The sequence below is a fragment of the Melanotaenia boesemani genome, chromosome 12, assembly GCF_017639745.1.
Source record: "Melanotaenia boesemani isolate fMelBoe1 chromosome 12, fMelBoe1.pri, whole genome shotgun sequence".
NCBI classification, from domain to species: Eukaryota; Metazoa; Chordata; class Actinopteri; order Atheriniformes; family Melanotaeniidae; genus Melanotaenia; species Melanotaenia boesemani.
In genome coordinates, this window is record NC_055693.1 from 27,635,919 (window position 1) to 27,660,410 (window position 24,492).

At 38.0% G+C, this 24,492-nt stretch overlaps 1 protein-coding gene across 2 annotated transcripts in view; it reads left to right on the plus strand.

Annotated features, from left to right (window-relative positions):
• adarb1b (adenosine deaminase RNA specific B1b) overlaps window positions 1-24,492 on the plus strand; it is a 157,432-nt gene that overhangs the window by 115,577 nt on the left and 17,363 nt on the right. For both annotated transcript variants that reach the window (XM_042000999.1, XM_042001000.1), the window contains 6 exons: window positions 8,836-8,910; window positions 12,485-13,395; window positions 16,667-16,781; window positions 19,296-19,464; window positions 19,550-19,701; window positions 20,444-20,612. In XM_042000999.1, the coding sequence (XP_041856933.1) occupies window positions 8,883-8,910; window positions 12,485-13,395; window positions 16,667-16,781; window positions 19,296-19,464; window positions 19,550-19,701; window positions 20,444-20,612 (1,544 nt within the window). In that variant the 5' untranslated portion in view covers window positions 8,836-8,882. The remainder of the gene's footprint in view (window positions 1-8,835; window positions 8,911-12,484; window positions 13,396-16,666; window positions 16,782-19,295; window positions 19,465-19,549; window positions 19,702-20,443; window positions 20,613-24,492) is intronic.

Genomic DNA, 24,492 nt, shown 5'->3' on the forward strand with positions numbered 1-24,492 from the left:
CTCCAAAAAGGAAGACATACAAAATAGATTGGGTGATGGGAAAATATCAGAAGCTGTTAAAATCCCTCAGAGCACCATTAAATATGTCATCACAGACTGAAAGGAATTTGGGACCACAACAAACCTGCATAAAGAGGGTGGTCCACCAAACATCAGACCAGGCAGGAAGGGCAATAGTTAGAAAGACAATGAAGAAACCAAAGGAAACCTTGAAGGAGTTGAAAAGCTCCACAGCAGAGACTGGTGCATCTGTCCAAAGGACCACTATAATCTGTATACTCAGCAGAGCCAAGCTTTATAGAAGAGTAGCAAAGGAGAGAGAAAAAACAGAAAGAAAACACATGTAAAGTTCACGAATGAGGGAAATTCCTCAAACATATGGAAAAAGGTCCACTGGTCAGACGAGACTAAAACAGAACTTTGTGGCCATCAATGGAAACATTGTGTCTGACACCAACCCAACACCTCTTGTCATCTCAAGAACACTACCCTAACAGTGAAGCATGGAGGTGGCAGCATCATGCTCTGGGGATGTCTTTCACCAGCAGAGACTGGGAAACTGGTCAGATTGATGGGATGGTGGACAATGCAAAATACAGGGAAATTGTGGAGTAAAACTTATTTCAGCCTTTCAGAAATTTAAGACTGGGATGGTGGTTCAACTTCCAGCAAGAAAATTATCCTTGAGTGGTTTAATTGAAATCATCTAAAGGAGTCATCACCTGGAAATTTCACTTTTTCAAGTTAAAACGCGTATTGGTGTTGGACCGAATTGTTAACTTCCCTGAAAAACCTTTCTTTTGAAGACGGTCGAGTTTTTCCATTTGGGCCCTTTGTTCACATCAGAACTGCCAACAAGGGTAAACTCCTGCAAACACATGATTTTAATTTGTTCCTGGGATTTCGTCATTACAGAAGGCTATTTGAGTAAGCCAGCCCCTCTTCCACGCCTAAAGTCATGCTTTAGGTGTGGAATGATATAATGATATAAAGTCATGCTTTGCTGCTGACACAGCTAATGCTAACGCTAATGCTAAGGGATGAGCTTAAAAGTTTATCCCCCTGCAATGTACACATGTACAATGTACATGTACAATGTACACATGAGCCCTGTGTTTTCTTTTTTATAAGTGGGATGAAGTGCTCTGCCGCATACATTTTTGTAAACATTTTGTTGTAAATGTCCTTCTACCACCATGTCGGTATCTTTACTCTCAGGCTCGGAGTCTGGTTTTAAACATAAATGGTTGAATCCCATAAGCTGCTGCTCCGTCAGGTTCGCTCGCCATCACTAAGCTGTTGATGTTTTGGAGTCAGACGCACTGTGCATGCACTCGGCCTGCCCCCCTTCCGACTCTGCCGTCCCTGTGGCCAATCAGCATGCACCTCATTAACATTATTTAAATTAGTCAAAAGGTTGCATGAACTCTCACGAGACCAAGTTGTGGTATGAGCAAAGGGTCAAAACAAGCTCTGTTTGATTTTTATTTTTGTTTGTTTGTTTGTTTAATAACTTTTCAAAAAAATATTTAAAGATACTTGGAGGACAGTAGATACATTAAAAGACCAGGTGATGGCACCTTTAAATTTGTTTGACAGAACAATCCAAAGCCCAAACCTTAATCCAGCAGAGAATCTCTGTCAGGATCTGCTGTACACTAGAAGAACCTGTCCAATTTAAATGATCTGGAACCATTATTCTTTGAGAAATAGGCAGAAATCCCAGTGACTACATGTCAAATGAGCCAAGCTCATAGAGACATACCCTAAGCCAGCGTTTCTTAAACTGGGAGTCCCAACCCCCATGGGGTCCAAGATTAATATCAAGGGGTTACCAGATTATTGTAAAAACGGTGTGTTATCTTGGGATTTGTAATTGCTGCAAAATACATTATTTATTTAATTTCACCTCAACAATTTGGACTGTTTTGTATAGGTCCATTACATAAAAAAGATTTAAATTACAGCCTGTAAATCCCAATCTGTAAATTTAAACCTGTAATTTAAATGGATTATGCGACAAAAACAAGCCACTGTAAGCTGGGCTAAAACAATTTTGATGGAAAGGCGCCCCACACCAGCCTCCATGGACAGGTTGTTTGCTACATTATGAACTCCTCAGCCTGCCAAGGGCAGCCCTCTCCATCTCCCTCTGTTTTAAAGGTGATAATGATTCTCCTATACTAGAATAAGATTGCATTTTCTATCTCTTACGTCCTCCCTTCCTAACTCACCTTTACCTTTCCACCCCCCTCACCCCACCTCCTCCGTCGGCCACTGCCTGTACTCCCTCCACAGTGACGATGCTCTATCGCTCCGTCACAGTGCAAGCGAGAGATGAGAGACAAATCAAAACCACCTTATTTCCCCTCAGCCCCTCTCACCATGCCAGATTGAATTTGAGGCTTTTCATCTTCTTTCTCATCTTTCTCCTTCCCTGCCTCCCTTGGCGTCCACTCAGAATTACCTGGAACCAAGCCGTCTCACAACTTGATGATGTACCATCGTTTATGCATGCAGAGGGAGATAGTCGGCGCTTTCGTGGTCTGATTCTTTTGACTCACTTTAAATCCTCTGCTTCTGTCATTTGTGTTCAAAAACGGTCATTTTCCAAGAACTGTCCAGCATTCCATCTCACCTCTATCTCTGTTTTTTAAATCTTTATGCATGCAAATGTCCAAATTAGTTTTGCAATCTTCAACGCCCCAGAATAAAAGCTCAAGTAAACATCTGCTTTTGAAATCCTTCATTGTGCATTTCCTGCACATTTCTGTTGACCTATATGGTTAAATATGTCAAAGAAACCAAATGTAATAATAATATCTCTCTAAATCAAAACTGTTTGATTGCAAAGCAGATACTTGGTTAACACATGAATGGAGAACACTATCTCGCTGTCATTCTATTAAATATGAATGCCAATCAACAGGCAGATCAGCAGCATAAAACCATACTTAAGCAGATTAAAATGTGTAATCTTATGCTAAAAGGTGCTTTTATGTTTTAAAGAAACACAAACAAACCAAAATTTGTACATGCATTTTTTTTTTTATTTTGTATCTGATTTGTTTTTTTATTTGGGACAGTGTAGGTTATTAAACATCAGCACAAAAATGCACATGATGTAAACGTGCCAGATTATAGCAAAGAATGCTAATTTCCATCCATGGTGCCCAGGCAGGTAAGAGGATAAAACTAAAACACCACCATACAAAAAGATAAAACAATAAGATATAAATAAAAATACAATGGGAATAGACAACAGGAATTAAAAATGATCACCTCTGATGTTCCTTTAACCATTTTTTTAGATGAGCCTAATAGATGAAATGTGTCTTGGAACAGGAGGTAGATGATCCATTTTGCCTGTCTAAAGCAGAACGTCCACCATAAGGTCCCCTCTCATGGTGGCCCGGGTACCACTGTAAGTAAGTTAGGTTTATGCATAATATAGTACCTTGCACATGCCTCAAAGTGCTTTACAGTAGCAAAAAAAGAGAGCAAAGAATAAAGCAATGTGTATAAGTACAAAAAGAAAACCAAGGTCTCTGTTTAAAATAGTAGGAAGCCCATGGAGAACCTTGTCTAAGAAACAAGCGAATTTCAGATTTATAAAGTTATGAAACCTGAGAATGTTATATTTTTCTAGGATATTGCAGTGATGGAGAACTTTTAGAGCTTTTTTTGAAAAGTGAATCTATAATTTTAAGATCTATTCCTTCTGTAAATGACCAGCTGGTTATGCAGTATTCAGTGTGGGAAACAATCACAGAATGCAAATAATGCTGCATTTCAAATTTTACATTAAATTCTTTACAGTTGATCAGTGATCATGTTAAAGGAAATCCTTGTACTTCATGGTAAATAGGCTTTTCAGTTTATTTACCTTGATTGCAGACTGTTTTAGACAACTCATTATTAACTAGGGCTCAGACTTGAGTTTATCCCAGTTTGGTACTTTGACAGAATTTCTTTGTTTTGTTTTATTATTTTATATATTAAATTGAAAAGTAAAAAGAAACAAAACAGAAAAATGAATTTATGGCATTTTACTAGATTAAATTTATCTTACTGGTTTTAATAACTATCTGTTTCACGTATTTATACATGTAAAGCAAAATTCAATAAATAGTAGTAATTAATGGTTATACCCTACCAATAACGGATAAAAGGGAACAATAATTCCAAATAATCAATATTGTAATCAATGATGATGGTGATCAATGCTACTATCATTATTATTATTAGTAGTAATGGTAGTAGTAGTAGTAACAATACCAAAAATAATAACAATACATTACCATCATAGTATATTCCTTAACTAGGCTTTTATTTATATTGAATTGGCTCAAATAGATTTTTTCTGTTAAGTGCCCTGACGTTACATTATTGTAAACTGGCGCTATATAAATAAAGCTAGATTGAATACTAAAATCTCTGCCAATAGTAAGATCAGTATGAGGGTGGCAATAAATAGTTAAATATTTACGTAAGATTGCTAAAGATCTTTTTAGGTTTCGGTTATTAAAACATGGTTCTGGCAGGACATAAAAGATTAACTACATTTTTATACCATTGATGGAAATTCTGTGAGGTAAGAATTTCCACTCATCGTTGGTAAGATTTTTTTTTTTGTGGGTAATATTCTTTTTTTTTTTTTTTTTTTTACAAGGATCATAAATCTTACCTAGGTCACAGAATGCAGTGACCATGATTTTCTTTTATATTTTCTGAAGCCCTTTGTGCTTTAGGACTGCATAGCCATTTACTCCCAGATTTGCTTTTCACGGCAGACATACCAAACGTTTCTTTGGGTTCTTTGTGGAGCTGACGATGCCTGATTTTAGCAGTAGTTTCAGATTTATGACCAAGGCGATCTCATCTGAAAATCAAAACTGACAGACTCATTTCTATTGCATGCTGATAAGGCTGCACAGCACATAGAATAAGAATAAAGAGGTAAATGAATAAAAGCACAGTTGTGTTTAACATAGTTTAGCACCCTTAAAAGTGACTTTAATATCTTTATAAACTGTTGTCCTGTCTGTATAATTTAAAGACTTGAAGCATATACTTGTGTGTTGCTGTGGTTTGGGGTTGCTGGATGAGTTTGGTATGGCTGACTTCACCTGGCTTCTGCTACCTGAGAAAAATTACTCTCATCTACTCTTTCTGTTAGACCCACTCCCACCCATCCTCCCCTCACCCCACCTTTTCATTTTCAATTATGGGTTGGAATATGAATCTTTAATAGGGTGATAATTGTGCTAGCATATTTGCTGTCACCCACCATTAGCCCAGATTAATTAGCCCATTTAGTTTAGCTTAAGAAAGTGTCTGGCTGAGGAATGGGGGCACTGATGGAAGGCGGATAGAGAGAGTAGAATCAGCACAATCTGTTCCATATCACAGTGCCATCTTATTCCTGCTTTCTCTCTGTCCCTTTGTAGAGTTTGTCTCTCTTCTCTCTCCTCCTTTTTTATTTTTACTTTCTTTTTCTGGTCTAACTTGGTCTGTTTCATCAGGCTGTGCTCATCTTCCTCACATTCAGCAATATTCCGTGTCGCGCTCTGACTTTTCAAGTGGTACTTTTACAGACTGTTGGAGGAGTTGAGTCATGCAGTCGAAACTTTGTTCGTTTTGTAATAGCCTTGCATGTTTTGTGAAACCTTTTCAGCTAAATTAGTTTTACTAAAAATGATTTTGTTGAAATCAAGAAATATTCAATGACTGGTAGAAATAATCATCAAAATTTAATCCTTATGGCTGATAGAAAGGTATGTTTCATAAAAACTTTCTGTTGGTTTAATAAAGTACATGTTTTAATTTTACTGTAGTAATGTAATCTGTTTTGCTACATTTTGACTAAATTTGTAGAAATAAAAAATTATAAATGTTCTGTAGATTGCACATAAAAGCTACACCAGTTAAACCTTCACCTATGAATATTTTATATCCCGACTGAGCTGTAAACTACATTTAATGAAGCATGTGGTGGGCAAAACAGAGAATTATAGAAATGTGTATTTTTCCATGGCTGTGCTGCCAGTTAAGCATCTTTTGACTTCATTTATTTTTAATTATTTGAAATTTTATTTAACAGGAACCAGAGCATATCTAAAAAAAAAAAAACTAAAGATAAGACTGTGGTTTTTTTGTTTTATTTTTTTTTTTTCTTTTCAATCTTGCTGAAGTTTAGATTTCAACCACAACAAGCAGCTAATTTAACAAAGAGCTCAAATTAAAAGCAGCATGCATGAAATGAAAAAACAGTTTCTAACAAAGTGAGTGAACACACTGAAGTAAAACATTGGCCTGGTGGAGCCCAAAACTGAGATAAAAGAAGCTCAGGAAGCTAAAATACCATTTCATCCTGCTGACCTGATCTAACAACCCATCATCCTGCAAAACGCTGCCGAGATTTGAAAGAAAAGGTTTTCTTTAAGGAAAGATGATTACCTGTTTTCAGAGAGCAAGATTACACATCTGTATTTTGTCATTATTTCTCAGAAATGCCAAATCTAAAGTAGGGATGTACTCCTGTTTCAGACGATGAGCAGAAGTACCAATTTTAATGTTGACATGTCTGACTGTTGATTGCAAGGTCAGGCCTCAGGAGTCAGTTTTCTTTTTTCTTTTGAAGTGGATGCATAATGCTAGTGGTTCGTGCACTACAGGGGTCTTCAATGTTTTTTTAAGGCCACAAAATAGATGCAGAGATGGAGCAGGAACCTGCAGCTAAATGGCATGCACTACGACCGTACATATAACTGTTAAGTTTGCTTAGCTCGGCGTAAGTGTCTGTGTTTACATGGACAAATATTTCTTCTATCTGATTGAAATCAAGCTGATGAGAGATTTCAGCTGACATGTTTACATGGACTCTAGATAAAGTGATCTGATGAGTTGTATGTTTACACGATGGAAAGATTTAATACAATGGTAAAGCTTTTGACATGCGCAATGCGTACTAATGCAGAGAAAGTTGTTTTTCTTTTACTTTGAACCTTTAGAACCTTTGAGATGCTCAGTAATCCTTAACTCTGAGTTTCCAACAGAAACATTGCATCTACCACAGTCTAGTTCTGTTTTGCAGCCTCTATTTTTCAAGTCTTCCATGAAACTCATCACATTCCCCAACTCCCACGTGGTTCAAACATGCACAGAAACATCAACCACACGGACCATCAGAACGAGTGAAGATGTGTTTTTTTATTTATTTTTTTTTTCCCCCTGCTTAGCGGAACGTAAAAAGGTTTAAACCACCCCTCGGTAGGATGTAAAATTTGCTCCTTTTTGAGGCTGATCAGCTGATAAGCTGAGGTGTTTGCATGATGCATTTTCATTATGATTGGACATTTGATCGGATCAAAAGTTCTCCATATAAACGCGACCACTGTCTCTGTGCAGCAGCTCTGGGAGCTTTAGAAGTGTTTCAGTAGCGCAGAGTGTCCACCCCTCCCTCAGCAACACAGGGATTAGAGAAGAGACACAGTTGCAAAGCACTCTTCTTGACTATATTGACACCTTTCATGACCGAGTTCATGACCTCTGACAGTTCAGCAACGATGTCTTTGGCAGCAAGTGACTCCCTGTGTAGCACGGAGTGCTCCTCCTCCTCCTCCTCCTCCTCCTCCTTCTCCTCTTCCTCCTCTTTTGGAGACTTGAAAGAACTGATCTTGCCTGGTCTTGTGATGTAAGTGAACTGTTGCCTAGCTAGATAGTCCTTGTGTGTCACTGAATGGTGCAATTCTGACTGAAAGAACATTTTCTGCCTCCGTTTATCCAGCATAAATTGGTCCTTCTTTTGCCTCTGGTTTAGTGAATCTTGGTCATAATGAGATGAAACTGAAAGTTTTGGAATCTGAGATGTGTGCTTTCAGTAGAGGAGTCGTTTGGCCGTGTTCATGCCGTTGGTTGGACACGGGGAGCCATAATTTCTGATTACATTCTTTTTTCAGACTTTGTGTACCTGGTCTTTTAATTGTTTGTTTTCCTCACTGTGTTTGGTGGTCATAGAAATAATTTTACTGAGTTGTTAGCTGAGATTCTGGACTTTCTGTGGATACCACACATGTTTATAGTTACATTTACAGACTTGATGTTACACCCATAAAACTAGATGTTAACCCCTTAAGGAAATTTGTTGTTATTTTTGAAGAACCACATTTTTATTTCTATTTTTAGTTTTTCAAATAAAGAAAAACATGAAACGTTTTCAAAAAGAGGAAGGGATGTAGATATTTGTGAAAAACTTATATATATACGCATATAAAAAACCTTTACGATCTTTTAAGTTTAAGAAGTTAAAAGAAGACTTTGAGCCCCAAGAGTTGGTTGTTCAATGTCCGTAAAAGCAAACATTTGCTGAAATTTGAATAGCAGGAAATCGTTTTATTTTATGTTAGTGTGAAAATATTGCTTAATGGAGCTTTAATCACATTCTTCACCTTGGGATAAGCCGTGCATATATGTGTATGTGTGTCAGTGGAATGTGACTTGGCCATGTCACTAGCTGTATATCTCTCAGCAGGCAGTTGGAAATGAGGTCTAATCGTAAGGATATTAAAGTCACAATAGACTGCTCCTGCTATTAAGGCCTGTCAGCCCTGGTCTCCTCTCTCACCTTGGTATCTCTCAGTCTCTGAATATTTAGATGCTTACATCAGGAGCTACTCACACAGTGCAGTGTGTGCGTGTTTCTTTGTGTGTGCTGGTGTGCCTAGTAGGAAATTTATCATTGCTGTAACTACTCAAACTCTCTGAATATATGTTTATGTGCTTGCGTGTCAGTGTGTGCTTATGGTATACATCTTTCTGTCCTTCAATCCTCAGGTGCAGCGGGGGCGCGGCTGCTCTCAGGTCAGAACAAACCTGTCGCCATGGATGTGGATGAAGAAGAGAACATGAGTGAGTCCACTCTAATTAATCCCATTTGTTCATTCGTCTTCTTTTCCTGTCTGCGCAATATCTGGTCAATACATTTAAATGTCTGCCTGTACTTCTACTTCCCTCCTCTCTGTCTTTTTGCATGTTTGTCCTTCTCTCTTTCTATGTTGTGTAATCAGTGTGAACAGATTTTTCTCCCTTACATTCTCGGCTGTGCAAGTATTTCTAAGAGGTCAAACCCATATTCACAAAAACAAAGCAGCATGCCATATTACTAAAATTTGAATTCAGGTTAAATCTATGTTGCACATATCAAAGAAGTTCAAAGAATATGTATCATAAGGTATATATAGTCATTTAGAGGCCCAATTTCAATGATCATGAAAATAAAACGGGAATAAAAATATACCCTCTTTCAATTATAAGATTTAAAATCAGGGTGTCACATATGGAAAAAAATCAAACCAGCTTTTTTTCAGGTTTTAAAATTTGATAAATGCAATCTCACAGGAAAAAAACAAAGCAAAGTAGAAGCTCCACTGTGTTTAAATATACCGTGGATTTTTATATTGTTTAAAGCCACATCCTAATAAGATAGAAAACAAACTGATGGATGCTCCACATTCCCATCCTTTCCTTGTGTGTTGCATTCTTTAGATATCTGTAACTATGCCGAATCAATCATGATCTCCAGCACTATGTTTAGCAAAAACCAAACATGGTGCTGGACAACTTGCAGATATTGAGGTGGTCTTCTGTATAACAAAGTATTCTAGAGACAAATGTGAGGCCATCTGTCTGACAGCTAAATAGAGCTAAAAACTGTATCACACATCAGGACAAAGATCCCAAACACAGCAGCAAATGGCCCAGTCGAAGTCCAGACATCAACCTGACTGAAATGTGCATAAACAAATGCCTCCAACCTAAACTGAAATGAGTGAACACTGTAAAGAGTGGACAAAAATTCAACCAGAACAAGAGACAATGCTACAAGCTGGCGAATCACAGGGTGAACTTGGTTTTTACACACACTTTTACTGCATCGTGGCAGTTTTTGTTTAATAAATAACGACACAGTGTAATGTTACATGTGCTTTACCTCGTTTTAAGACCAAGTAAAGACTAGATGTCTTTTCTTTTTCTATGATCACAGCTCCATTTCTTTTAACCTATTGCACTTGAACTAAAAACTTTTGTTTCATTCATGCATTCAAAGGTAGCTGCCAACCGCAGCAGCACCCTAACTCTGTATAGAAGCACACTGTTATGTCAAACTAGCAGTCACAAGATATACTTTGTCTTTCAACACTTTTGATGCCTTGTTCTTACATTTTTACTGCCAGTTATATATATATATATATATAAAAGATATGTGAAGATAAAACACAGTTCCAGCTCTCACAAGCCTTTTTTCATTAACACCATGGGGACAGCAGAAGAAAACATGAAAGCGTTTTGGTACTTTTATGTGACAACCTTAGCAGCTCTTGAAACTCTTTTATCATACGAAACATCCCCAACAAACGCGTTAGATTTAGAAAGAGGTCGTGGCAGTGAGGGGCTTGGTTCATGTAACTTCTACAGGGGCTTTAGATCTGTCAGAAATAAGTTTATTTTGTTTTGTTCCCTTTTTTTTTTTTTTTTTTTTTTTTTTTTATTTATTTTGATGCAACAAATAGATACTGATTACACAATATCCCAGCATGATAGTGACCACAACTGTGTGTGCCTGCTGTAATTCATCATATTGCATGGCTTTCGTCTTCTGATCTGGTTCATGACTCTTGAGCACTGCTCTATAACCTTACTCCAAATTTTAATATATTTTCAAAATGAATTCTGTCAATTTTCAGCCCTAAGAGAAACTTTAGACTGGATGTATTAAATAAATCATTTTGAAATGAAGAAAAGGAGCTCCAGATTTTCTGTGTGCCATTTTCTTCACAGAATTTATGCAGCATGCCATAAATTTTCATGTATTATTATTTATTTATTTATTCATTAAATTATTTCTTATTCATCCCTCACAGATTGAGACTATATGGAAAGATACAGATATCTGTCAAAACATGTTTTACTAAATCCTAGTTAGAAATTCCAAACAATACAGCCTTTTGTGCATTTTATCTTTTCCAATAAAACAATGGTAAAAAAAAAAAGGTAAAGAATTTAAACATCAGGCTTCATGATTTAATAAAAAAGTAATCCAGAGTCCAGATGCAACTCATCCTGTTTTCCACACCACTAACATAAAGTGACAAATGTGACCCTTTCCAAAACCACAGCCTGCAGCTATAGCTGTTGTTGGCTTTTTTTTTTTTTTTTTTTTTTTTGCATATACCCCCTCCCACCCCACAAACTCGTTATTAACTGTATTTGCAAAGCACAAATATCAATTTGCTGAATGCATGAGTGGATAAAATATTGTTGCATGTTTTCAGCGCGTCAATTGAATGATTTTCAGTTTGTATGTGAGGTGTTAGAAATACATGTTTATTTATTTCTTTTCTTGCCTCCAGACATGTCAGTAGCAGTGTGCAGACGATAACAGCATGTCAGTACATTTTGCAACTTAAAACACTGTGCTCTCTGACAAGCTCCATGGGGGGGATCTCAGAGGCACAGGGTCTTATGAATGGCACCTCATTAGAGACTTCCATCATTTGAAATATGGCATTCATTATTTTAGAACTCATGGTAAAAAAAAAAAAAAAAAGGGGGGGTAAACATTTTTTTTAACCTTTCACCGTATCACCAGTCAAGCCTTTAGGATCCTGCAGTAGGTGGAGTCTTCTCCTTCTGCCTCTTTGATGTACTCTCCTGTTTGCCTGGTCCTCAGCTCCTCCCTCCTGCACTACTCCCCTGCACTCCCTCAACCCAACCTACAATCACACTCATGCACACTGCGGCCTCTCTTTCTCTTTGAGTACCGCAAGGAGTAACCTATCAAGCCTTTGCTGAAGGATGTTATAAATGAAAATTTTTCCCAACGTTCCATCCACTTTGCTAACTGGAATCAGTGATATGTGTTCCCCCTGGTACAATGTTTTTCAGATCTCTTATTCATGACTGTTCTTGATTTGTCTGTAGGCATTCGAGATATTAAAGATAAACAGAGTGGAAAAAGAACCACTCCATTGGTGTGTTTGTGTGTTTGTTAGTGTTGTCGTGTCCTCGTATCTATGTGTATTGTTGTTCAAGACCCATAGCATTGTGTAACATTAAAAGTGGCCACAAGTTTTACCTGAAAATATTTCCCCTTTTTTTCTTACTTTCACAACTACAATTGTACTTGTGGAGATATATGCGGTTTGATTTCTAAATTAAATACCAAAAAATTTCATTTGAATCTTGGCAAAGGTGCATCTACCATCCCATTGAGAAAATAGATGTATTGATATTATGTTTGTTATAATATCGCTTAGACTTTAGGCTAATGTTTAGTCTTAATTAAAACCCAGCTTTTCCTGCTGTGATAATGGAACACAAATCATTGGTTCAGTTCCAAAGAGTGATAAAGGAATCTATAAATTTTGCATTTACAAGATCCTGCAACGAAGGCGTTGTAAGTTACTCTTTCTGGGCACCGCAGGTTCAAGCAGCACAGACGTTAAGGAAAACCGAAACCTGGACAACGTGTCTTGCAAAGATGGGGTGGGAGTCGCTGATCAGCTCCCCAATGGAAGCGGCAGTCGAAAGCGACCTTTAGAGGAGGGTAACAATGGCCACACACATTCCAAGTTCCGGGCCAAGAAACGCAAGAAAACACCGGGGCCGGTCCTGCCCAAGAATGCTCTGATGCAACTGAATGAAATCAAACCAGGTCTACAGTACAAACTGCTGTCTCAAACAGGGCCTGTCCATGCACCAGTTTTTGTCATGACTGTGGAGGTTAACGGACAAATGTTTGAGGGCATGGGCCCAACCAAGAAGAAGGCTAAATTGAATGCAGCTGAGAAAGCACTGCGTTCCTTTGTCCAGTTCCCCAATGCATCCGAAGCGCACCTGGCCATGGGCCGAACGCTGACAGTGAATACAGACTTTACATCTGATCAAGCCGACTTTCCAGACATGCTCTTCAATGGCTTTGAGACACCAGCTGCACCTGAAGAATCTTTCTTTTTAGGCTCCAATGGTACAAACTCACTAGGGGAGTACCCGCTACCCACACCACCTGGTAGCAACCTTGTTCAGGCCCCACTGCCCCCTCCATCTGCATTCAGCTCACCTTCCACTGGCAAAAACCCAGTCATGATCCTCAACGAGCTCAGGCCAGGCCTCAAATACGACTTTGTGTCAGAGAGCGGTGAGAGTCACGCCAAGAATTTTGTGATGTCAGTAACAGTGGACTCACAGACATTTGAAGGCTCAGGGCGCAACAAGAAGCTGGCTAAAGCCCGGGCAGCACAAGCTGCCCTGTCTGCTCTGTTCAACATGCAGCTAGACCAGACACCATCCCGGCAACCCATACCAAGAGAGGGGTTGCAGCTTCACTTACCCCAGGTGAGATTTTTTTTTCTTTTATAATAACCCAAAGAAATCTTCAATGTAAGCCTTGTGATTTTGACCATGTATCAGGAAGATGTAGTTGGACCATCCAATTCCACACAAAGACAAGTAATTTATCATGTTACCTTAGCTATGCCTGTTAATCCCTACCTAGTTGAATAGGATGTAGTTAAAGTTGGATGCACTAACCATGTTTTTTTCTAAGTTGAAAATTAACTATGTAGACGTGACATAGTGGATTCATGATCATTGTCAAACACATAATCAAGATCAAAGCCTTTCTATGTAGTTCACTGGAACTTTTCTGCAGAGCCACACCCTCAACCTCAGAGCAGTGGCAGATGGCCTATTTTTTCCATGTTGCATATTTGGAGAAACCAGCACCAACCAATCAATCATGACTGTTGCTCAATTGCTGAATTGAGGTGTAATTGTTGGGTGGAGCTCCATCAAGTTATGGGAGCAGATAGCACAAACTAGGTGGAGAAGCAAGTCAGTGTGTTTTCTTCTGGAGTGTGGTGACATTAAAATGAATTCTGTAAGCTTTAATGTTTTACCCAAAGGTGCCAAACTATGACCTAAGTGGATTCATTTTATTTGGATGCTTGCAGACTGTCATCAGAAATACCAAAAGATGCAGATCTTCAGGCTTCATCTTTCAGATTTGACCCATAAACAGCTGAGTTTTGAAACTAAACTAGTTATATAGTCTGACCTTGTTTTAACCATTTGTCTAAGAAACACCGCAAGTACGAGCAGCAGTGTCCAATAAGTTAATTTCGTCATTGTTTTTTCCTTTAAGCCCTATTTTTACTCCTTTTTATTAACGTAATTGGTGAATCTGTGTCAAACATTGTTAAACCTCACTGCGTACATACTTCCATGCATCCTTTACTTTGGCATGGTTGTTAGGTAATAATTCCACAGAGGGCACTTCCGAGTTTACCTCCAAATTCTGATGTCAGTTTCAGACAATAGCAAACACTGGTAGAGGAGATCACGATTAAATAAAATAAAGTAGCTCAGTAGAAGGAAGTGTGGTCTTTGTGGCTATCAAATAAGGCACGCCTTCTTCTTCTTTGTTTTTTGCGCTGATTGCATGTCAGCTATGGTTTCTGGTGGTACTGCTCCGTTTGCCATGTCTGGGTGCGCATCTGCAAGCTTTCTGAAAACTGACCAAAATATTCACGTAAATGATGCATAAGATGGTCAGAAGGCTCTGTCTGGATGCACATGCATATTTAGTGTATAGCATAAATGAGGCTTAAAACAATGTGGCAGATAATCCTTCAGGACTCTTATCAACCCACATGACTAAAACATGAGAGAGAGGTCCAAGAGAACCTGACTGCCGCTTTCACAATGTAATGTCCACAATGTTATAGAATTGGGGCACTAATCTCACCTCACTGAGAGCAACAATCACAGACACAGCTGGACCTCCCAAGTCAGGCTTACTGGGGAAAAGCAATATAGAGTGGCACCTTCCCTACTTATAGAGGAAGAACATTTTTTTCTCCCCCGTTCTTGAATTTAATGCAAAAACAGATTTTTGGCTACAAAGCTTATTACAAAGACTGACAATATTCTAGGTCTAGGAGACACTGATTTTCTCTCTGTCCCCTCTACTGTTAGGTTAATGTCACCAGGGGAAATGCCTTGAGCTCAGACAGCATCCAAACTCAAACCTTCTTCATTTCTACGCTGTATCAGCTGTTATCCTGGAAAAATTAACGGTATCAATGTCATATTGATCAAAAACTGCAGCCTTAGCAGCCCTGATCAGTGTTTTATTTCCGTTAGTTCTTGCCACCATAAGCTACCATAGTGAGGTTTTAGAGTCTGAAAAGACTGAGGAAAAGTTAAGAGGCTTGACTGTGGGTGGCACTCATGACCATTTATATATCCCCCCAAACACAGAATGAGTCCTACTCTTTGAACTATGGAGGTCATTAAAGGATTTTATATAAATTTCAATGAAACAGATGAGTTGATTGTGAATCGGATGTTGTGCTCAAACTTATGTATTTCATTAAAGTCTGAGTGAATCAGGAGCAGGACAATAAAAGAAAGCACTCCTTTGGATCTTTCTATTGGGTTATAAAGCAGCTGACTCCAAATTAATCCACCTTCCTAAATTCTGCTGTTCTATTAGATTATCATTAAAATCTCATTCACATCAGGTTAGCATAGACCAAGGGATGGTTGGTGCCTTGAGCTGCCATGTTAGAGATGACTGCCAGTGTGTGAAGAGAGATAACACAGCCAAGCAAAACTAATCAGCTCGGCACGCTGTCAACAATCACGTCCCCACAAAGCCTTTTCTTCTTTCTTTGCTCCCTCTCTCTTCTAGTCAACTGATTTATTCAACAAGCAGCCCATTTTTAACGATAGAACCCCTACTGATTACTCTATTAATTCTTTGTCGCTTGATTTTTAATTTCTACAGCCTGTTTCCATCTGGCAAGGCACTGATGGGGGGAAAATGGGTTGACTGTTTAAACAGAAAAACTTCATTTTAGATTTTCATTTATAGTTTGAGTTGGTTTCATTGATGCACAAACCGAGAACATGCAATTTATTGGTATAGATCAAAGAATTTTGTGCATTGTCAGACTTTTATCGTTTTTAGTCATTGTTTTTCAAATCTTTAAAGGAAGTGTGAGGTGCCATAGGCATGTCTGATCTGGCTTTAAGTGGGTGACTCCAAAGTAGCAATGAGGTAATATCAGACCGATCTCTATCATTTGTGATCATCCAGCCGTCATCTCTCTTCTTGGTAGTCTTCATTTTCCATCACATTAGCAATGGTTAAAGAGCCATCCCGGGAATCTGTGGGTCCTGTAGCAAAAGAAGTGTGAAGTTCATTTTAAGTTCACTCTCTCTCACTTTTGCCTGGAAATTTAAACTTAGTGAAATGTAGATGAGCACTGTGGTTATATCTGATTCTCGGATTTGCTTGTTTGTTTGCTCTGATTCGTTGTCAGAAAGGAGACACAGAATTAAAACTGTCATGCCAAACTCTAACATCGGGGATAAAAGATGGTTATGTTTACCTCAGGGGGTCAACCCAGTTTTACTTGTTGTCGTTTCAACGCTTTGACTCTTGTTTGAAGCTGGATATGAACACTGTGACAGGTACATAGTGCACTGGGGGAGGATAACATCAGATATGCTTTGTAAGCTGACATATCTGAGACAACCTTGTGTTTGTGTGGCATGCATGTCGCGGTGTGTGTCTGTGTGTATGTATGTGTGATTCCAGGTTCTGGCTGATGCCGTCTCTCGTCTGGTGGTGGATAAGTTCAGTGAGCTGACAGACAACTTCACCTCCCCCCATGCAAGGCGAAAAGTCTTAGCAGGAGTCGTCATGACAACAGGTAACGCTGGAGGAGGAGGCAGTAGATGCTTTAATGCTTCCAAAATTCACAAAATTGTGCTAAGTATTAAAAACATGTATGGCATGTGATGGTAGTTAAGCCTGTTTATCAGTTTGCGCAGGCTAAATATGTCCTCGGTGGTATGTTTGTGTTTTCTAGCAAATGCAACATTTAAAGATTTAAAATGAAGAGTTGTGTTCAAGCTTATGTATTTCATTAAAGTCTGAGTGGAGCAGAAATAATCTAGATTCTGAATTTGTCTGATCTTAGACAAATGTGTCAAGTCCACAGGGAAAAAACGTAGTCAAAGTAGATAAAATAGGTCTCAAAATCACAGAAAAACATCATGATTGACACATCTCCGATCAGCACAAATAAAACACAGCAAACCAAAGCAAACTGCTTATGTGTGACATCCCAAATGTAATATATAATATAATATATAAATTATATATAATAATATTTTAGTCACCTGTGGACTAAGTTACCAAACACTGTTTCATTTTAAAACTAAAATTTCCTTGATAGAAATCTTCTGGAAAGATTCGGCCAACCAACGGAAGTGTGACATTAGTACACCAGTGTCAGAGCAAGAGACTCAGTCCAGCAGTGGATCTCTGTGTCCATTAATCTCATCTGTCTCTGCTAAAATAATGTAAAAGTAGCAGGTGAATAATGAAGTAAGTGTTGACAGTGATCCTGGAGTCATTATTTCTGCAGCTCTGCACTGTATTAATTCACTGGACGCCCTCTGAGCGTCGTTACTCCTGAAACTTTGGCTTCCCGTGTCAGTACAAAGGCCTCGAACCTCCGCAATGCGCAGCAGGGTGTGCTGGTGTGTTGCCAAGTCTGGTGTGGTGCCGTATTTCATCTTTAGACAAAATGGATGTAATTTTTCTTGTACTGTCATTCCTCTGCAGCTTAAGTGAAAAAAACAAGCTCTGCAAATTCTTGCTTTCAGTGTAAATGCATTTCCATGAAAGCAGAATTGTTAGCTAGCCAGTTGCTAGTTGAGGCTAACGGGTTATATTGGAGCTGATTATAACATTCCAGTGTTGGAGGTGGAGTTGCTTTGCTCCTGTTATAGACATTATCTCCTCATCATGGATCTGTGTTTTTAGACCTACACCAGAAACCCTGAACAGAAAACCAGCTGAACAGCCCAACTTTGCAATTTAGTTCAATTATGCAGATTTGTTTTATTTGGACTTTACATTTAACCCCTCTAACCTGCTTTAATAGTACATTAGCAAACAACCCATTTAATAAAAAATAACATACATATAACATATTTATAGCAATACAACAGTATATTGTGATTTAAATACAATTGAATTACAAAATAGGTTCATATTTCTGTATGAGTGGAATAACAATTTTATGAATTTAAGTTAAAAATGTACAGTAATTTAAACATTTATCTAATATTTTATTCAGTAAATGTTTATTTAAAAAAATGTACAATCAATAATACATATGTATTGATAATAATTCATCATTATAATGTTAGTTATAGTTATGTTATAATATATATTTATTCATAATAACTATTATGAATAATATATCACTGTTGACAATTATCATTAATAAATACCCTTTTCATAAGTATATCTTTTTTAATTAATTTTTATTTTATTATTTAAGTGTTACATGTAAATAATGAATATTTACAAGTGAATATTGACATAACATAAGCTAACCAACTGTGCAGAAAACCATTGAAATCTGCTTCACTTTTCACATATTTAAAACACGACTGAATTACAAACTGGGTCCATATTTACAAAGTGAAATACAATATGATTAAAAGAGATATACATCATGCAATTTTCTGCAGGAGTTGACACAATTTTTAAGTCCGTACAAAACCTTCTGTGACTCAGTCAGTGCAACAGCTCCCGTGTCAACCATGTTTTTCTACTTACTGAACTACAATCATTTTGACATATTATGTGGTAATAAACAGTAAAAATATCTAAATTATTTTTGTTAATTATTATTTTTACAAGAGCCACATTTATACTTTAGATACAAAATATATATTAAACCCCTGCTTTTTCTCAGGTCAGGCTTTAAAGGGTTGAATAAATGCAGCATATTTTATGGTTGCAGCTGTGTGGAGATAAAGATTAGGATGCTGGGTATTTGTACTCTGAGCTGGGAGTGAGATGTGAAAACATCTGCTGCAAATCTGAGTGACTCACTGAATGAAGATTTCTAAACGTCAGGAGCCCCAAAGGAAGTGACAGGATTATGTTATGTGGGAGTTTTTACATTGATAATGACATGAAACATCCAAAAAGCAACAGCAAAGCAACAGTCCTTTCAGAGACAGCAGTTCATATGTACACTAACCTTTAAATTCAATGAGTAAGTAACTTTTGACTACTAACTCATGTATACCTGACTGCATCTGACCACGATTCCTTGGCAAGGATGGACTAAGGTCACATGTACAGTACGTACTTTGAGTGTGGATGTCATGAACTTAATTTGTTCTCATCCCTCTATCAGGGACAGACGTGAAGGAAGCACAGGTTATTTGTGTCTCCACGGGAACCAAGTGCATCAACGGTGAGTACATGAGCGACCGTGGCCTGGCGCTCAACGACTGCCACGCTGAGATAATCGCCCGACGCTCGCTCATCAGGTACCTCTACACTCAGCTGGAGTTCTTTCTCAGGTCAGTAAAAGATGTAAAATTCAGATTCTACAACACCATTTCTGAGCTGCTTCTGTTTTAATTAGCTGTTGTTTTGTTGTCATAGTAACATCAAAGAAGACCACCAGAAGTCGATATTTATGCTGTGCGACAAGGGAGGCTACAGGTTAAAGGACAACGTTCAGTTCCACCTCTACATCAGCACCTCGCCCTGCGGAGACGCCAGGATTTTCTCTCCGCACGAGGCCGGAGTGGAAGGTAGAGGATAGTGTCCACACACTGCTCCACGCCAGCCTCGAGCCTCAGCTTTATTTCTGCAGACATGTCTTTGATTTGGTCAGGCTTTAACTCTAAATTCAGTCTCAACCACGTATTGTATTATTTATTAAATTCAGACATTTTCCTCTTTGCTTCGTTTCATTTAATTAGAATTTTACTCCAGTTGTCCAAATATGCATTTCAGACACATTTAAACAAGGCACTAGTAATTAGAGCATTTTGTCATTCTCTGTCTTTCTCTATCAGTCTTTCTCCCACCCAGCCCACCCACTCTGTCTGTCTGATTAACCTCCCTCTTACTCTTGTCAGAGTGCTTTCCATTGCACATGGCAGCCTGAATGGAAAACAGCCACATTCAATTAGTCACTGAATAGATGGCGCCTGCTGGTGGAACAGCAGAAAACTTTGATAACATAATGTGGGAGCCGTTTCTTGCTTTCTTCTCTGGCTCTCTCTCAGAAAACACCCCTATTTACTATTTAGCAGAATAAATTTACTCTCCAGCATCTCCATAATGGAAATAAAAAAGTGTAAACTAAACTCTACATATGCTGCTAATGTGTCTTTTTTATTCAAACAATCTCACAAAAACAGCATCTATGTGATTCAACAAGTGACAGTTATAACACAAAGTAATGATAATTAATAAGAAACTGAAAACTCATAAAATAAAGGACAGATTAAATATTTAATTTTACTCTTGTCGTGATGTGTTGCTCAGATCAGGGAGACAGACATCCTAACCGGAAAGCAAGGGGCCAACTAAGGACCAAAATTGAGTCGGGGGAGGGCACCATCCCCGTGAGGTCTAGCAACACCATCCAGACCTGGGATGGTGTGCTTCAAGGAGAGAGGTTACTCACCATGTCCTGCAGCGACAAGATTGCAAGGTAATTACCTTCACATGGTAGCTACATCCCACTTCAGTTTGTGCTCATGTCACCTTTTAACCAGCAGCAGCTGTTTATTGATTTACTGTTTTCTATTGAACGTTTAAAGTTAACATGATGTAGTTTGTTTCTTCAATTCAAAATAAACCTGCAACAACTTTCAACCAAAAACAAACAGAACAGCAACTAAAAAGTTTTGGTTCTTTTGATTCATGTGTAAAATCTAGACATGTTCTGATCTCTACAGTTAACTTTCAAAACAACTGGCTACGATGGATGGATGGATGGATGGGTGGATGGATGGGTGGATGGATGGGTGGGGGGAGGGAGGGAGGGAGGTGTTTTATGTGTATATATTAAAAAGTCTCACTTTTTAATTTTATGACCACACCAGAAACCCAGAACGTCATACTTCAGCTATTATTAAGTGTTTTTATTTGCCGTTGCCGTAATGTTCTGTGCGGTCCTCGCTTTGTCCACCCACTTTTTCATTTCAAGTCTTTTGTCAGGGAGAGGTGAATTGATGGATCATATGTCTCTGGGGGCATTTTTGTTAGCAGATCACAGCGTCTTTAGTCTCTGTCCATGTTCAAGGCAACACTGTTCCCTTGTGATGAATGGTAAAGCTTCACCATTACTTGTCTTGCCAGCCCTCATCCTTCCCCGTCCTTTTCTAGCTGGGATGATACTCTGACTGAATGCAGGAGTGTTTGAGGGACATGTCGGATGTGTCTGCTGTGTTGCAAATGCTGTTTGCGCCAGGTGAGAGGTGTTGTCGTCCTTTAGCTTGTCAGTACTGGCTCTAGTGGTTTAGATTTTTTCTGGTTGTCCAGCATGGAGGGATCCACTGGACTATTTAGAGGTAGACTCCAGGTTAATGAAGAGCGACTGAAAATAAGGAAATGCAGTTAAATGATTAAGCTATTGGGGTATCTCTCCTCTGCTGTGCATGGTTTCCTGATTGTGAGTTTCCATGACATGGCTATTAGCCGGGTCAACAGTCTGCCACCCGCCTGCTCCTGTCCCCATGTGAGAGGCTGTTAGAGCTGCCGCTGGGCTTCTGAGTAGCACATTTTGACCATGCCCTGAGTGTTTTCTCTTTACACATCGTTTTCGCCTCTCATTTTCCCACCGCTCCACTGTGAATAAGCAGTTCTGTCTCATGTCTTTTATGTGACGGAGCTCATTAGCAAACGAGCTCTTTAAGGGTTCTTCCTGTTTGCTACGTTTGTTGTTATTTCTTTAACAGATGATCAGTTTTGCTTTCTGGTTTGTTTTGACCCCTTTTTAATCTGTGTGTGTCTTAAATCTCAGAGTATAAATGTGTAAAGCCTAAGGATTAAAAAAAGACAGAAATACAGGGATGTTTGACAGGAATGAAATTGAATGCCTCTAAAAATATAACTCAAGTGTGTGTGTCACCTGTTTAGTGGGATTTTTTTGTTCACTGTGTCCTTCAGAAGGTATTCAAGTGTATATGTGTCACCATGTTGTCATGATGAAACTGTGTGGATGTGTTTTACCTCAGGTTGTGTATGGTTCAGAATATTATGGAGTCGTTTCACTGTCTTGAATTTGTGCTTTACTGCCTGAAGTCAGGAGATTTCATTTTGACTACTTTCAGTTTCACACACACTCTCTCACACACATCTGTACAGAGAAAATTGTGTTTGGAAACAATGGACCCTTTGCATTGCCCCGGGGTCTTATGCATACATATTCTTCATTGTTCTCGGTTCATATTGAACATTTTACACACTCGCAACAGTGTGCCTGAAGTAAAATGATAAATCAGAGGAGCTTTTTAATACACTGTTATTGGCAGATGTTTAGTTAAATTGTAAAGCTGCTTTAAGTGTTTTTCTACAAATATAAGAAACAGTCTAAAATCAAATAACATTTTATTAATATAATTTGTGTCACCAAAGCTTTATAAACCTGGCTTATCTGTACCATATAACAGTGGTTCGAGCTGGAACGTCACAGTGAACGAGAAGTTCCTAAATTACAATGACTGCATTTCTCTGAATAAATCTCCCCACGATGAAAACTGTAATGTCTGTAGCATTGAATATAAAATGGATGAAAACACTACATTACAATTTAAATAAGAAAAACTCGTTTTTTCTCTGCTCTGGCAAACATACAGCCTAAAACATCAGATTTTTATGTTGTGAAAGTAGATAAAAAGGGCTCAGTTTAACAAAGGAGAATTAAATGTATGGTTATATAATATAGGGAAAGGATTCTGTATGTGACCTTTAGATTTCAGTTTCGACCTGATGGTGATGTAAAACGTTGCTGGTAATCAGTGTTGAACAAAAGCTTTTACTATGGGATGCTGTTGGATTTTTAACTGTTCCTCCCTGCTTTCTTCAACTTTTTTTCTTTCAATTTTTGGTCCACCTGTTTGTTTTTTGTTTTTCTTTCTTTTTTTTTTTGTTTTGTTTTTTTTTTTTTTGTTTGTTTGTTTGTTTTTTGTTTTTTTTTAACAATGCATGTAGAAGCTTATTTTAAAGCACAGTCAGCGTCACAGCCTCAGTTGCCCAATTATGAGGCTAAAATGATGTAAAATGAATGTGTGAATAGATATGGCACCATTAAGGCCAACAAAAAACAAAACAGAACTTTGTAGAAATAACACACTGATCAACATAGACCAAGTAATTTCTCATCAGCATATAATTCTCAATAGTCTTGGCTTTCAGGAGGAAAAATGTTGGCATTAAAGCAAAAACACAACAGAAACTATTTGCATATTTTCCACTTTTTCCTCTGTGTTTTTTGCTGTTTAGTTTTTTATGCTGTCCTCACTATACCAACTCCAACTCATACGATGTTTTTGAGTCGTGGTGGTGCCAAAAAGACCCCAAAGCTTTTTTCTGAAGAGAAGAACATTACTTTTTGTTATTTTCAAATAGAAATATAACTTCACTTGTTGATCATTGGCTGAATCTGATTGGATATTACCATCAATTTAAGCTCTCTGATTTAAATAGAGGTCTTTTAGAAACAAAGTCATGAGATGTATCCTTTTTTATAATGAAAATGTGATAATCATGTTATCTTTGATCAGTCATTATGGATTTACCATATAGAGTCTCTAAATAAACACATTTTATGAATGGATTGTAAACCTCCTGGATTACATATAAATTCATGGAAAACCTTCATAGATCACCTAAAGGGTAAGCTATCGATCAAAGGTAACCCCACAGAGTTAAACAGTACTGCTCCTTAGAAATTGTTGACAATGTAAGTGATGGTGCTCGGGGGCATCAGCGATCTAGCAGAATTTTAAATGTTAAACACATAAATTTTTCTACAAAAGAATGGTTAGTTGTCTCACTGCATTACCCACTTCCTGTTGAGATTCAGCTGAGCAAGTGGCAACAAATTCTTAAATTAATTATTTTAATTTCTACTGTTAAGGATTTTTTTTAGGGCAGGTGTGGAACAATATTTCTATGCCACAAAGCAAGTATGTATATCAAAAGCCAGCTCCACCTAACACCAGAACATTAGCAGAACTCTGATACATTAACTGAAAATTTGCAACTTGTTGTGTAACTTTTCTGCCATCATCATAGAAACGTGTCTTCCTTGAAAGAACACAGACTGTTTAATTACATTGCAGAGGGAATTAAGGATAAAAAAAAAGTTGGATTAATTCTATGTAAAACTTAAATGTAGCATCCCCAAACATCTGGCAACTCAGATTCCATATTGGTTAATTCCATATTTGTTTCTGATGTGATAGTTTTATCAAAGGAGACATAAATTTACACTAACACTTATGAAATAAAACAGGCCCAGACCATAATATTAAAGCCATTATAGCCCCGTTTCCACTAACAGGTTCAGTTCAGGTTGATTCGGT